The sequence below is a fragment of the Phascolarctos cinereus genome, unplaced genomic scaffold (genome assembly GCF_003287225.1).
Source record: "Phascolarctos cinereus isolate Bilbo 61053 unplaced genomic scaffold, phaCin_HiC Scaffold_3;HRSCAF=262, whole genome shotgun sequence".
NCBI classification, from domain to species: domain Eukaryota; kingdom Metazoa; phylum Chordata; class Mammalia; order Diprotodontia; family Phascolarctidae; genus Phascolarctos; species Phascolarctos cinereus.
This window is the reverse complement of record NW_027555736.1, coordinates 206,302,451-206,318,208: the sequence shown is the minus strand read 5'-3', so window position 1 is coordinate 206,318,208 and position 15,758 is coordinate 206,302,451. Positions and strand designations below refer to the sequence as shown.

Below are 15,758 nucleotides of genomic sequence, written 5' to 3'. Positions count from 1 at the left end.
ATTTGCAAAATCATGGAAAATATAATTCAGCTATAAGCAAATAGGAAAACAAAGGAAAATAGATTAAGTTCTTTATTATTCAGCATGGCTAGACATTTACTTTTGTCCCTAGCTAAATATTCCGGTTGATAGAGTTGCCATTTTTAGCACACATGAATTACCAATTTTTATGATCTTAAAATGTATGATCAGATAATGGATTTTGCTGCTAAAAATATTCTAGTAAATAAGTTGTTATTTTATCCCATGTAAATTATCCATTTTAGAGAATTATAATAAAATACACAACACTGAAATATAGTAAACATAATGATCTTTATTTGATTATTCTGAAGGTACGTCAGGATCTCACATGCTTTAGGGTCATCATTATGAAAATCAGCTATATAATACTGCAGAAACTGGATTCATTGGTAAATAGAGATTTCCAATCAAAAGAATACAAAATAAACAAGGATAAATAAGATTTACTTAGAAATAGAATGAGCACCTATATTACTATCATTCAAATGAAGACATAATTACAACCAAAGAAATGGTAGCTTTTATTACAATATTATGACTAACAAGCTAAAATTGGGAGTCAATAGCAAATGTTAACATAAATATCACCTTTTTATTTGTAAACATCTTCATTAAGTTTAACAGAGTATTTCCTAGACTTCACTAGAGGCAAAAGAACAATTTAAAGAAAGACAGAAATTTTCATAAAGCAAAGTACTTAGTATTTGATAATCCAAACAGATATTCATTAAGGTATATTAGAGCTATTGTCATAATACTTCTATTGGGGAGAAAAGGTAAATTCAAAACTTATTTCATACCAACTTACTCTGACTTTAGGTAAAACCCTTCGAAGTGTCTCTGCAGGGTTCTGTCGCATCAGGAAGGGGAGATTTGCAACCACACTTGTTCCTTGGACATCTTGACCAGAACTTACAAAAAAAATGCAAATTTTAAATATATTAGACTATAAGGTAAATTTCAAGGTCACAGTTTTTTAAGTACTGTATAATAATTTAATGATACTCGTGAAACTTACAAGTTATTTAAAAACAAAATTTAACCCATGTTGTATTTTAATTGTTAAAGAAAAATTCCTATGACAAATCAATCTAATATGAAGTTAGGCATGTTCCTACCAAAAAATGAAGTCTTTTATCTTCAAGTAGCTCTTAAAGAAGAAACTCAGGATCTTTACCACACTAATATCTAAAAGGTTTGTATCAATTAATTACATTTCTTTCCTATGGCTTATTAATTTGTTGGAATTATACAAAAGTAGTAGTATTAAAGTTTCATTATAGAAGTAATGATAGCTTTCAGTGGTTTCAGTCGTATCCAACTCTCCAAGACCCCATCTGAGGTTTCCTTGGCAGAGATACTGGAATAGTCTGCCATTTCCTTCTCCAGCCCATTTTACAGATGAGGAAACTGAGATAAACCAGGGTTAAGTAACTTGCTCAGGGTCACACTAGTAACAGCTAGTAAGCTACAGCTACTAGCTTATAAGCTAGTAAAGTAAGTATTTAAGGATGATTTTGAACTCAGGTCTTCCTGACTCCAGGCCCAGCATTCAACCCACTGTGCCACCTACTTGCCCAATGAATAGCAAATATTAGCAACTCCTACAGCAATGCTGACTTTAACCCAAAATTTGTGCTTCCTTGAATAATGATATTATGGATTACATTGGATTTTCTCAAAGAACTATCAGGAATTTTTTTTAACAATAATGACAACAATAATAATGACAGCTAAGATTTATACAGTGCTTTAAGGTTTACAAAGTACTTTATATATTTTATTTTGTTTTATCCTCACAATACTCCATGCCATTATTCCTATTTTACAGATGAGGAAACTGAGGCTTAGTGAGGTTAAGTGATTTGCCCAGGGCCACATAATTAGTAAATATGTGAGGAAGATTCAAACTCAGGTTTTTCTTATTCCAAGTCCAGTACTCTAGTCACAACATTAACTCTTTCATGTCAATGGAATATGTTCAACAAATTACTTAAATAGACCCTTAGTTTACTCAGGTCTTTTAAAGTAATTTTAACTATTTCACATGACTAAAACTGTATGGTACAAAGGAACTAATTTATTAAATATGTCTCTAAGGACATGAAAGATTCAGAAGTCTCTAAGGTCAGATCTGCTGGGATACCGAGGTTCAAGGTATTCTGTGGGTTTTCACTCTTCAAACTATAACATGTGAAGCTCCACAGGTACCTTTAAGAGTCAGACAGCTATTACAATTTGCTCAAAGGTTATTTATTGAAATGCCATAGCATGCTAGTAGTAACAAAACATTCCCCCTGTAAGGGATGATAGAGAATTCTTAAATCACATCTGACTAACAGATGCTTGCTAAGGTCTTCTTAACAGTTACTGGGGCGGATCCACATCCGATAGAACTATCTCATTAGCTTTGTAGAGTTCGGGAATAGAATCAAGAAACCTGGATCAAGCTTCTCAGCTCTAAGTTTGCCCTATTGTTACATGGTTTTACTCTCAGTAAGGCAAAGAAATGTGATCCATGAATTCAGCCTTGGAATAGTCTTTCTTTCTGTGATCTCACGAACACTTAAAGATGTACAAACAGACCAATGGAGGTGAAAAGTGTTTCAGATCTAGTCCTAGTGGGTCTTTTTTTTTTTTTTAAGATTCAGAATTATGATTCCATCAGTTTATGGAACCCCTACTGTGTAAATCCTTCCACCAGTACAGATAAGCAAGTTACATTTAACTTAAGAGTCTTAGAAATTGCTTGGAGCACTAAAAGGTTCATGACTTGCCCATGGTAACCGAACTGTATCAGAGATATAACTTGAACCTAGGCTTTCCTGACTCCAAGGCCAGGATATATGGGATCACATATCCTTCAGGCAGAGGTAGTTAATACTGCAGCATATTTTCTCCTGATGTGAATATGCATTCAGAATTAAGCCCTATGGCTTAACCAGTAATTCAGTTTTAGGTCCCTGAGGATCTTTGGTACTGTGATCTACTGAGTAAAAAGAGAGATGTTCACAATTGCATAGAAGGAATAGAAAAATATCACCAATAAAGCAGGATGGAGTAGGGTCAAGCCAATATAGAATGACTTGGTCTTACGTAATATTTGGGTTTGCCTTTTTTAAAAATTGAAGCAAAGTAAAATGTAGTGATCTCTTATTTCGTCCCAATTCTAGTCTGTAAGCTAAGAACATGGCTATTAGAAATGGCTTGTCTTTCCTTCAACAATGTTTATACTAGTTTGTAAACATTACTGTTTCTGATGAAAATAAAAGTCCCCCCCAAAAAAAATTCCTCCTGTAAACCTGGGTGTAAACTATTGAAGAATTCCTACAAAAATACAAATCAGTGTGAAGAATGGCCACATGCACAGTAGCACTAGTAGACACACACTCAGTAAACACACGCAGCCAAAGACACTTAGACTTCCATCACTATAGGGCACTGATATTTTTTTTCTTTCCACGGTGTCCTCATGCTGCTACCACTGGTTGTAGTGATTCTGCTGGGCAGGTCACTCTACCAAGGCAGGCCCCTCTGCGGAGCTTCCTGGGCCTGCTCCCCTCCTTCTACAGTTCTCTGTAGCTGGACTCTCAGATTATTTTCTCACATGGTGTAATACGGGATAAGCTGCTTTACTGCAAAATTGTCTTGTCAGTGGGATAGGGGAGCGAAGGAAGGAGCCACCCCTTTCCCTACCTTTGTCACTTGCACTCTGGTCACAGAGTTGGGTTTTCTTTTGGTGGGAGGAGTTTGTTTATGACTTGTTCAATTTTCTCCTAAGAACCTGGGTTATTTAAATTCTCTGTTTCTTCTTCTATTAATTTGAAAATTTTATATTTTTCTAAATATTCGCTTGTTTCATTTAGACTGTTTGTTATGCTGGCATAAAGTTAAGCAAAAATTTTAATAATATTCTTTATTTCCTGTGAATTTTCTGTTTTCATTTTTTATACTGCTATTTTGCTTTATTTCTTCTTTTTAATCAACTTAGCTAATGGCTTATTTTATTGCTTCTTCCCACCCCAAAAAAAGTTCCTATTTTTTTATTTATCAATTCAATGCAGTTTGTTGTTTCAATTTTATTAATTTCTTCTTTAATTTTCAGGATTTCTATTTCAATATTTGAGTGTTTTTTTTCAAATTTGCTGGTTTTCTAGTCTTTATAGTTCCACCCCCAATTTATGCATCTGTTTTCTCTCACTTTTTGTTAATAGAAATGTTTAAGATATAACTTTCCTAAGACCTATATGAAAAAAAAATATGTATAACAGCTCTTTTCTGGGAACAAAGAACTGAAAGTTGAGGGGATGCCCATCAATTGGGGAATGGCTGAACAGGGTATGGTATGTGATTGTGTTTGAATACTATTGTGCAATGGGAAATGATAAACAGGATAATCTCTGAAAAGCCTGGAGAGACTTGCATGAGCTGATGTAGAGTGAAATGTAGTGGGTACAAAGTAACAACAATATTGTAAGATGAGCTGAGAATGACTTAACTATTCTCAGCAAAACCATGATCCAAGACAACTATGAAGAACTTATGAAAAATGCTACCCATCCCTAAAGAAAGAACTGACGGTGTCTGAATACAGACTGAAGGATACGTTTTTATTTTCTCTATTTTTCTTCAGGGTTTTTTTTTGGTTATTTTTCTTTCACATGACAATTATGGAAATGTTTTGCATGACTACACATGAATAACCTATATCAAACTGCTTGCCTTCTCAATGTGGGGTGGGGTGGGAGGCAGGAAGGAAGAGAATTTGTAACTTGAAATTTAAAAATAAATGTTAAAAATTGTTTTTACATGGAACTGTGAAAAATGAAATATTAAATAAAATTTTAAAATTAAAAATTAAGATACAACTTTCTCCTAAAGAACCGCTTTGCTTGTATCCCAGAAATTCTGAAATGTTGTTGCACTGCTGTCATTATCTTTAAGGAAATTTGCTATCATTTATATGTTCTGTTCTTTGACCCAACAATTCTTTTCTGCATTTGTTTGTGAGGTTTTTATGTCCTAAGACATAATCAATTTTTGTAAAGGTGCCATACACAGCTGAAAAATGTCTATTTCTAGAAATCATCAGAGGAATATCACATAAAATTTTCTTGAAATTTTTATTCATGTCATTAATTTCTTCTTTATTTTTTGGTTAGATTTATCTAAGGCTGGTAGGGAGATAAATTAAGGTTCCCTATTTTAACAGGGTTTGGTTTTTTTTTTTGGTTTATTTCTCCCTGTAATTCATTTAGCTTTTCCTTTAAATATATATATTTTTTATTTTTGCTAGGCAATGGGGTTAAGTGACTTGCCCAGGGTCACACAGCTAGTAAGTGACAAGTGTTTGGTCTGAGGCCAGATTTGAACTCAGGTCCTCTTGACTTCAGGGCTGGTGCTCTATCCACTGCACCACCTAGCTGCCCCTCCTTTAAATATTTTTAAACTATTACCTTGGGTAAATATAATCTAAGTATTGAAATAAATTTGTCAATGTTACCTTTTAGCAAAATATAGTTTCCTTTTTTATCTCTTTTAATAAAGTCTGCTTTTATTGTTGTCCTGTCTGAAATCATAACTTTAGAAATCAGAAAGCTTACTAGTTGTGTGACCCTGGGCAAGTCACTGAATCTTTGCTTCAGTTTCCTCATCTGTAAAATAATGATAAAAATAGCACTTAGGTCTCAGGGTTCTTGTGAGGATAAAATATGATAATGTTTGTAAAGCACTTAATAAACCTTGACATTCTACATAAATGCTACCTATTATTATAAATTCAAGCTATTATGCATCCTGTGGAGATTGCATACATGATTCTACATCCCATTTGAGACCATCATGGAGAAGGCCAGGTGGCAGCAGCCTGGTAGCATCAATGGAAGATAGCACCCCTGCTACATCAGGGGTCTGAGTTATCCCATCTATACATGCCTGGGCATAATTTTTCTATATGTCTATTTAAGTCCAGCCTTTCTATTGATAAAGTGTATATCATGGGACAGAGGGCTCCAGATTTATGGGGAAAATGTTTTACTGCTTTTTTCTACTATGGTACTTTATTTACTTTAAACTAACATAGCCATCCATTAGTTCAGGCTCTCATTATTCTCACTTAGATTATTGCAATAGCCTTCTAATTGGTGTCCTTTCCTCAAGTCTCTATACACTGCTGCGTGATTTTCCCTAAGTAAGTGATTTTCTGACTATGTCACTCCTTTATTCATACAACTCAGTAGTTTCCTATTGCCCCTAGAATCAAAATATAAATTCCTGTTTAGCTTCTAAAACCCTTTACAACCTGGCCCCAGCACCAGCTTTATTGGATACACTGCAGTCTAGTCAGAGTGACCTTCTCTTTGGCACTCACAGTCCAACTCACCTCTCTGCCTTTGCGCTGGCCTTTTCCCTTACTTGTACTTTCTGCTAATACCTGCCTAAAAGAATCCTTCTTTTCTTTCAAAATGTTGCTCAAGTACCATCTTCTACATGAAGATTTCTCTGATGCCATCCTCCAACTGCTAGTATTTTACTTTCTTCCCAAATTACCTTATGTTTAACTACTTTTTATTTGTATTACTTAACTTTATATTTAGGCTCTATGTATTTTATATGTATTTCTTGGCTCTGATGTTAAATGTAAGCTTATTTTGAGTTGGGATTATTTATTTCATTTGTATCTGTAGGGCCTAGTACTTAACACAGCGCTTGGCACATAGGTGCTTAACAAATATGCGGTGATTGGTCAATTTAGTAAACACTTAACTGGATGTGAAGCATAATGCTCAGTACCAGCAATAAAAGCTTAAAAGTGAAACAACTTGCTCTCTAGGAGTTCCCATTATAAATTAAAGAGACAACCTAAAAGGATTCAGTTGCAATAATCCCTAGGGTTCAGTAGTAGACCTGATGACAAGGTCCAGGGTCCTTGGGGCATGTTAGTGTCCAGTAATCATAATGGCACAAGTGCAAAGCAGATGAAAATGCCTGAAAATGATGAAACATGACTGTCCTTGATCTGAGCTTAAAGTTTATATATAACAACTTCTTTTCTAAATTAGCAAGGGTGTCAGAAAAACTCTGATTAGTGTAGTGACCAAAGAGACTGATTAAATTGTGAGCTGCTCCATCAGACTGTGAGCTCCCTGAGGGTAGGGACTATCTTTTGCCTCTTTTCGCACAATGTTTGGTGTTAATAAATATTGATTGATTGACTGACTAAATAACTGATGGCAAAAACATGTCTCCTGCTTCTAGAGATGAAGGGTAAGGTATACATTTTCAGACACGGCCATTGTTCTTACTTGTTTTGTTTGACTTATTTATCATAAAAGAAAGTTGAAGGGTAAAGTCCGTGAACACTGAAGATGAGGGGGGGGCAGAGCCATGAAAGTGCAAGGAATGTTCAGGTAACAGAAAGTATTACAGGAATTCTAGTTAAGATGTCCAGATGAAAGATTATAAGGAAACACAATTCTCCCATCCAAACACCAGCAAATAGCCATTCCCTACTCCCTGACATTCTGAGAGCCTTACCATCAACCTTGATGCTAAAATGCCCTGGAGGTTTTGATCCTTTTTTCAGCTCAAAACTTTAGTTCTGAGACCCATTGTCCTAAATGGTATCTGTCTCAACTGGTCTACTATTTTAGGCAAGCCAGCCATCCTCCATTTTACTCTCTACTCTAAACCAACTTTTCAACAGACTTCCCAAAAGTCCTGCTTCAGCATATGTATCCATATCATCTTCCCCCTCAAAATCCCTTCAATTCTGTAATCATTTTTTTGGGGGGTGAGGCAATCAGGGTTAAGTGACTTGCCCAGAGTCACACAGCTAGTGAATGTTATGTGTTTGAGGCTGAATTTGAATTCAGGTCCTCCTGGCTCCAGGGCCAGTACTCTATCCACTGTGCCACCTAGCTACCCCAATTCTGTAATCATTATTAAAAGAATTCAGCCATTATTCCTGGAAGGGATACATCAATCCACTTCCCCATGGGTCCAGGAAGCATCCCCAAAACTTTCAAGTCAACACACACCATTCTCCTACCCATTAGAATATAAACTTCTTGAGGGCAGAGACTGTCTTTGCTTTTATATTTGTATTCCTGCCCCTTAGAAGCTTAGCATAGTACTCAGCACATGGTCAGTGCTTAATAAACAACATCATCCATTCATCACATATGAAAGAGATTCCAGAAAGACCAAAAGATAAAGAAAACCATAAAGACAGAAAAGTAAGATCCTCAAACCAATCCAGAAACTCACAAAAAAGAAGGCCAGAAGCTGTTTACCAAGGAAGCCAGGATGTGCTCTGGTAAATATGGAAGCAAGCAGAGACAGGAAAGGGATGGCACCAGAGAAGGAAGTACAGTCTTAGGTAAATAGGTTGAAAGTGGAGAGAAGCTGTATCATAGAAGTTAGTAAGTGAAAAAATAAACAGACTAGAAGCCAGGAAGAGGAGCTACACCAATGAAGTCAAAACAATCTCCACAAAAGGACCTGAAGCCAGCCAGTACTTTGAAGAGAAAGGTCACGAGCCCATTTGAGCCCCAATAATTGAGGACCAAAAGCCAAATCCTGACCCTGAACTGCTAGAACAGTAGCAAGGGATGGAGTTATCCCCCAAATGTCATAATAAAAAGAGATACGACACTCTTCAGGGCAGAGGAGCCACAGAGACAGGTCTAAGCAGCAGCTGGGTATCAGCTCCAGGAAGGCTATGCCAGGAGTCCTAAGACCAATATGATACCCCATATCCCACTGAGACCTGCAAGCATCACAGCCAGGGATGAAGCCATTTCCTAGTTAGGGATCCTGCTGAGAGGAGAAGGTAGAGTGTAGATGAAGCCAGAACTGACAGTGGCATACCTGGAGGCTGAAGAAGCCAAGGGTTAAAGCAGGGGTAGGGCCTCTTCCGTGTTAGTGATTTGAGGGATATCTGAGTTTAAGGGGTATCTAGTCTACAAAGAGGATAGGACAAAACAAAACCCACCCAATCCAACCAAGTAGGCCAGAGAGAACTAACCCAAACAAAACCTAGAGCAAGAACAATGGCTGAAAATATAAATAAACAAAAGAAAACACCAAACATACATAAGAGAAGCCTAAGAGGTAAATACAGAAGAAGAAAGTAACCTCACAAAGGCTCCAAGTAGAGCTTCAAAGGGAAAATGTATCTATCAAACTTGAGTACAAGGGTGGCTGAAAGAAATAAAGCAAGAAATAAAAAAGGAATTAGAAATAAAATGTGAGTTTTGAAGGAAAAAAATGAAAAGTAAATAGATTAGAAGGCAGAAAGCCTTTTCCAAGTAATGGACTCCCCCAAAACAGAATGAAGCATCAGAACCCAATGATTTCATGAAAGAACAAGAAATATCAGAACAAATTCAAAAATCTGAAAAACTAGGAGAAAATGTATATGTCTACCATGAAAAACAACTGATCTGGAAAACAAGTTAAAGGGAAACAATTTAAGAATCATCAGACTCCCTAAAAACTCCCAGACAAAACAAACCAAAAAAAAGCTTAACACCGTATTTCAAAAAATCATGAAAAAACAAACAAAATCTGCCCAGATCCATTAGAAGCAGAGGGCCAAGTGAAAATAGAAAGGATTCCTTGTTCACCTCTTAAAAGAAACTCAAAGCTGAGAATACCTGGGAATGCCATTGGCAAAATTCAGAGCTTCCAACTTAGATATACTGTACAAAGAACAAAAATAATGAGTTCAATTAAAGTGTAAATGCAGGATTAAAAAGAAATACAGAAAGGTTAATACACTTAGCAATTGGAAGGGACTTAAGGATGATTGAGTCCTTACAACCTAATAGCCAAACAAGTGACAAATGTTACTTCAGAATTCTAACTTCAAAAGTCACAAAGAGGGTTAAGACAAACACTGAGCCTGGGAGTGGTTTTATTTTCTTTTGTTTCCTTCCAAAGAAGAAAGAAAAGGGAGAGAAAGAGGATTACACTAAGACAGAAATGAGGAAGGGGAGTGTGAGAGATGATCTCTCAGAAGTGAAGCCTCCTCAAAGGGTCATTAGTTCTTGTTAATGGTTCTGGTATTGTTGCTTTTGAGTGGTACATGTGTACCAACACTAAGTGAAGACCCCTCAGAATGCAAGACCCCCTCCCCTAGACTTCTCCCTCTCCTACTCTTGGATAGTGTTAGCAGAAATTCCTGAGACATGGGAGCATCCTGTCTATCTCGTCCTCTAGCTGGTTGTATGATCTTGGGTAAAAGACTGCTGAAACTGTGAGGCCCTGAAAAGGGGAACGTGCTAACATAATTTCTATACCTCTTTGTTCTCTTTGTTGCTGGGGTAGTTTGTACACGAATAGATTGTATACCTGAGGCTCAGTTAATGAGCCGACGGGAAGGGGGTTAGGGTGGGCTGCTATACTGGGGTCTATGTAGTCTTGCCTTGAACAAAGAGTACTTGAACTCTCGGGGCAGATGAGGCAGCATGGGGGTACATTTCTCGAGAAAGTCAATGAAGAAATCTCTCCTTTTGCAAACTTTTGTCAAGACTCTGGTTTTTTTAACTGAGTGAAGCAATGTAAACAATATGAGATCTCTTAGATGGACTGAGCGTAGCAATTTCTTAGACTGTTACAAACTCAAGGTTGGTTACACTTGGCAGAGATAGGCCTGAATAGGCCTAAATTTCAGGTTCCTAGTTACATCAGCATTAGGTAATGGCTAATTACTAAAAAGGATAAAATAGCTAGGATTGGTAGTATTATAATGAAATTCCTTGTTTCTGGGGTAGATTTTCACGTTTTAGATTGTAAGGCTGAAATTCCTGTCCAATGGGAATTCAACGCCAGTGGTGGGTGGGTATCTCTGTGTTAGGGCTATATAACCTTTGTCCTGGCCTTTGTGCCTTGCCTCCCTTCGCTTGGAGTGCAGGACCAAGCAGATGCCCGCTTCTCGCGAGAACGTAATAAATCTTTCACTTTATACCTAGAAAATCTCTGAGTATTACTTTTGAGTAGCTGTAGCACACAGGAGGAACTCACTATTTTGAAAAACTGGGGTACACAAAAGTGGGGGAGTTCACAAACTTAGCTGAACTGGAGAAAGGAAAGTTGAACAGACATAAAGGTTTGGTACAGAAATAAATTATAGTTAACAGAGAAGAAGGAGATAAAAGAGGAAGAGTTAATCAGTCAACAAACATTTATTAAGAATCATACTGTGTTCAGGTCACCATGTTAAGAAATGGGGATACAAAGAAAAATAAGAGAGAGTCCCTGCTCTCATGAAGTTCACAGTCTAATGAGAGAAATAACAAAATAACAACAATGTATAAACAAGCTGTACACAGGATAAATTTGAAATAAGAGAGCGAACGCACTAGAATTACGGGGGAATGAGAAAGGTTTCCTGTAGAAGGTGAGATTTTAGTTGGGATTTGCAGGGAACCAGAAAAGTCAGGAGGTGGAGACGAGAAGGGAGAGCATTCCAGGAATGATGGACGATGAAGGGTCTTATTTGAGGAAAAGCAAGGAGGTCAGTGTTAATGGCCTGAAGAGCACCTGGGGGAGGACTAGGGGAGGAGCATAGGGTATAAGAGTCAGGGAGGGAAGAGTCATAAAAGCAAAATAAATGTCACTTCTTGAAGGTGAATCATAAATGGAGAATTTTATAAGGAGAAACCAAATGTAAGAATCAGAAATTGTGGTCTGGGGATAGTGAAAAGAGAGACAGAGGACAGGAGTAGACTACTTTAACTACAGATTACTAGTGATCATCAATTTCTTCTGTTTCTCTGTCTCTTCTTTGTAAAGAGGAAAGCTGAAGGAAAAGAAGAAAAGGTATAGGAAGAAAGAGGATGGCTAAAAATACACAATTAACAGTTATAATATGAATGGGATGAATTTACTCATAAAATAACAAAGGCAGAAAAAATGGATTAGAAAGCAGAGCTGAACAATATGTTGTTTAAAAGAAATACACTCAAAACATAAGTATTCACATTGAGATAAAATAAGGGGCTAGAGCTGAATTTATTATTCTTTAGGTGATTTTTTTAAAAATTTCAGCTGAAGCGCAATATATTATGCTCCAGCTCCTTACCTTTACTTTGTGTGTTTCTGCTTCAAGTGTGTTTCTTATAAACAACAAAATGTAGGATTCTGGTTTTTAATCCACTCTGCTATCCACTTCTGTTTTATGGGTGAGTTCATCCCATTCACATTTACAGTTATGATTACTGTGTATTTCCCTCCACCTTACTTTTCCCCTATTTATCCTCACTCTTTTCACCTTGTTCTTCTTCAAAAGTGTTTCACCTCCTCCAAGCCTCCCCCCCTTCTAGCAACACCCCTTTTCTCTCATCCCTTTCCTTTCCTTCCCTGTAGGATAAGATAGATTTCTATGTCCAACTGAGTGTGCATGTTACACCCTCTTTGGGCCAATTCAGTGGGAGAAAGTTCCAAGTGTTGCCTGCCACCCCTCCCCCCATCTTCCCCTCCATTCTAAAAAATCTTTTGTGGGGAGGCAGAGCCAAGATAACAGAGTGAAAGCAGTGACTTGCTTGAGCTCTCCCCCAAACCTCTCCAAATACCTATAAAAAATTGCTCTAAACAGATTCTAAAGCAGCAGAGCCCACAAAAAAACAGAGTGAAACAAAATTCCAGCCCAAGACAACCTAGATGGTTGATCGGAAAGGCATATCGCGCCGGGTGGTAAGAGGAGCACAGTTCAGCTTGGGTGTGCAGGCTGCAGCGAACCTGGAGCAAGCCTCAGAGGACTGAATCACGGGCAGCTGTGGCGGTTTCCAGATCTCTCAAACCACAAACACCAGGGACAACTTAGAAGGTCAGTGGGGAAAGTCTGTTTCTGTGGTGCTAAGAGAGGAACGTGGGGTCTTGGCTCCAGCTCCCAGAGAGTGTGGCCACAGGGTGGCAGCTACCTCCTGAGCTTCCAGCCCATAGACTGAGGGGGAATTTAGTGGCTGATCAGAAGGGAATTGCAGGGATATCTCTGCTGGTGCAGGATTCTCCTGCTTTACCTGTGCTTGGATATGGGTCACAGTTCTGGGTGACAGTCCTGGGACGAGAAGGAGCGCTGACCTGGTGGAGCCTGTAGTGGCTGTGGAGAAGAAATCTTCTTCAGAGTTCCAAGGCAGAAAAGAGTGCTTGTGGTCACTCACAGACCAGAGTACTGGCCAGGAAAGGAGTAAACACCTCACCCTTGATCATAGCACCTTGGAAGAAATGAAAATTTACAGGTCCCAAAAGTATCTCTGAAAACAACTACACAAAACCCCTGAAGCTTGGCACAGTACATCCTCCACAGTGGAAACAGACTCCTACCTTAACAAAGAGTTTATAACTCAAGTAATTGGCCATGATCATGAGCAAGCAAAGCAAAAAGAGTCAGACTATGTTTTCTTACTTTGGTGACAAAGAAGATCAAAACACACAACCAGAAGAAGACAATGAAACCAAAGCTCCTATATCCAAAGGCTCTAAGAAAAATAGGAATTGGTCCCAGGCCATGGAAGAGCTCAAAAAAGATTTTGAGAAGCATGTAAGAGAAGTAGAGGAAAAACTGAGAGTGATGCTAAAGGAGACCCAAAAAAATACTGAAGAAAATAACAACTTAAAAAATAGCCTAACCCAAATGGCAAAAGAGGTCCAAAAAGCCAATGAGAGAATGCTAAAAAAAATTGGCCAAATGGAAATGCCTAAAAAGCAAAATTGGCCAAATGGAAAAGGAAGTCCAAAAGCTTACTGAAGAAAATACTTCCTTAAAAATTAGAATACAGCAATTGGAAGCTAGTGACTTTATGAGAAATCAAGACACTGTAAAACAAATTCAAAAGAATGGAAAATTAGAAAACAATGTGAAATATCTCATTGGAAAAACAACTGACCTGGAAAACAGATCCAGGGGAGAGAATTTAAAAATTATTGGACTATCTGAAATCAAAAAAAGAACCTAGACATCATCTTTCAAGAAATTATCAAGGAAAACTGCCCTGATATTTTAGAACCAGAGGGCAAAATAGAAATGGAAAGAATCCACAGATATCCTTCTGAAAGAGATTCCCAAAAGAAAACTCCTAGGAATATTGTAGCCAAATTCCAGAGTTCCCAGGTCAAGGAGAAAATATTACAAGCAGCCAGAAAGAAATAATTCAAGTATTGTGGAAACACAATCAGGATAACACAAGCTTCTACACTAAGGGACTGGAGGGCACGGAATATAATATTCCGGAGGGTGAAGGAGATAGGATTACAACCAAGAATCACCTACTCAGCAAAACTGAGTATAATCCTTCAGGGGAAAAAATGGTCATTCAGTGAAATAGAGGACTTTCAAGCATTCTTGATGAAAAGACCAGAACTGAATAGACTCAAATGGAACATGAAGAGGTAAACAGGAAAGAGAAATCAAGAGACTTATTAAGGTTGAACTGTTTACATTCCTGCATGGAAAGATGATATTTGTAACTCATGAGACCTTTGTCAGTATTAGGGTAGTTGGAGGGAAAAAATTATATGTATGTGAGAGAGAGAGAGAGGGCACAGGGTGAGTTGAAGATGAAGGGGTGCTATCTGGAGAATAAAAATAAGGAGAAGATTATACTGGGAGAAAGAGAAAGGGAGAGGTAGAATGGGGTAAATTATCTCACAAAAAAACAGAAAAAAAAGATTCTTACGGTGGAGGGGAAACAGGGGAAGGTGAGAAGGAATGAGGGAATCTTGTTCTCATAGGATTTGACTTAAGGAGGGAATAACATACACACTCAATTGGGTACAGAAAGCTGTCCTACCCTACAGGAAAATAAGGGGAGAAGGGGACAAGAGAGCAGGGGAATGATAGAGAGGAGGGCGGATTGGGAAAGGGGGTAATCAGAAGTAAACACTTCTGAGGAGGGACAGGGTCAAAAGAAAGAACAGAATAAATGGGGGGTTGGGATAGGATTAAGGGAAATAGAGTTAGTTTTTCACAACATGATTACCACGAAAGTGTTTTGTATAACTGCACATGTATAACCTATATTGAGTTGCTTGCCCTTTCAATGAGGGTGGGTGAGGAGGGAGGAAGGGAGAAAATTTTGAACCCAAAGTTTTAAAAACACATATTTTTTAAAAAAAATGTTCTCACATGCAACTGGTAAATAAGAAATACAGGAAATGAGGTACAGAAATCTATCCTGCCCTACAGGAAAGCAGAAGGGGAAGGGGATAAGAGAAGGGGGGGAAAGAGAAGGGAGGGCAGACTAGGGGAAGGGATATTCAGAATGCATGCCATCTTGGGTGGGGGGAGGGGCGAAATGGGGTGAAAATTTGGAACTCTAAATCTTGTGGAAGTAAATGTTGAAAACTAAAAGTAAATAAATTTAAAAAAATCTTTTCTGCTTCTTTTATATGAGGTAATTTACCCCATCCTACCTCTCCCTTCCCCCTTTTCCCAGTGCATCCCTCTTTCTCACCACTTAATTTTTTTATATCATCCCATTATAGTCAGCTCACACCTATACCCTCTGTCTATGTGTACTCCTTCTAACTGCCCTAATAATGATAAAGTTCTTATGATTTACAAGTATCATCTCCTCATGTAGGAATGTTTTACCTTATTGAATACCTTGTAACTTCTCTTTCCTGTTTACCTTTCTATGCTTCTCTTGAGACTTGTATTTGAAAGTCAAACATTCTATTCACCTCTGGTCTTTTCATCAGGAATGTCTGAAAAGCCTCTATTTCATTAA

General features: G+C 37.8%; 1 protein-coding gene across 6 annotated transcripts in view; it reads right to left on the bottom strand.

The window, feature by feature from the left end:
• Window positions 1–15,758, bottom strand: part of PPP4R4 (protein phosphatase 4 regulatory subunit 4) — a 126,355-nt gene that overhangs the window by 82,900 nt on the left and 27,697 nt on the right. For 5 of the 6 annotated variants that reach the window (XM_021000261.2, XM_021000259.2, XM_021000263.2 and 2 more), the window contains exon 3: window positions 833–935. In XM_021000261.2, the coding sequence (XP_020855920.1) occupies window positions 833–935 (103 nt within the window). Of the gene's footprint in view, window positions 1–824; window positions 936–15,758 lie in introns of those variants that run through there. The other variant, XM_021000262.2, reaches the window with a different exon arrangement.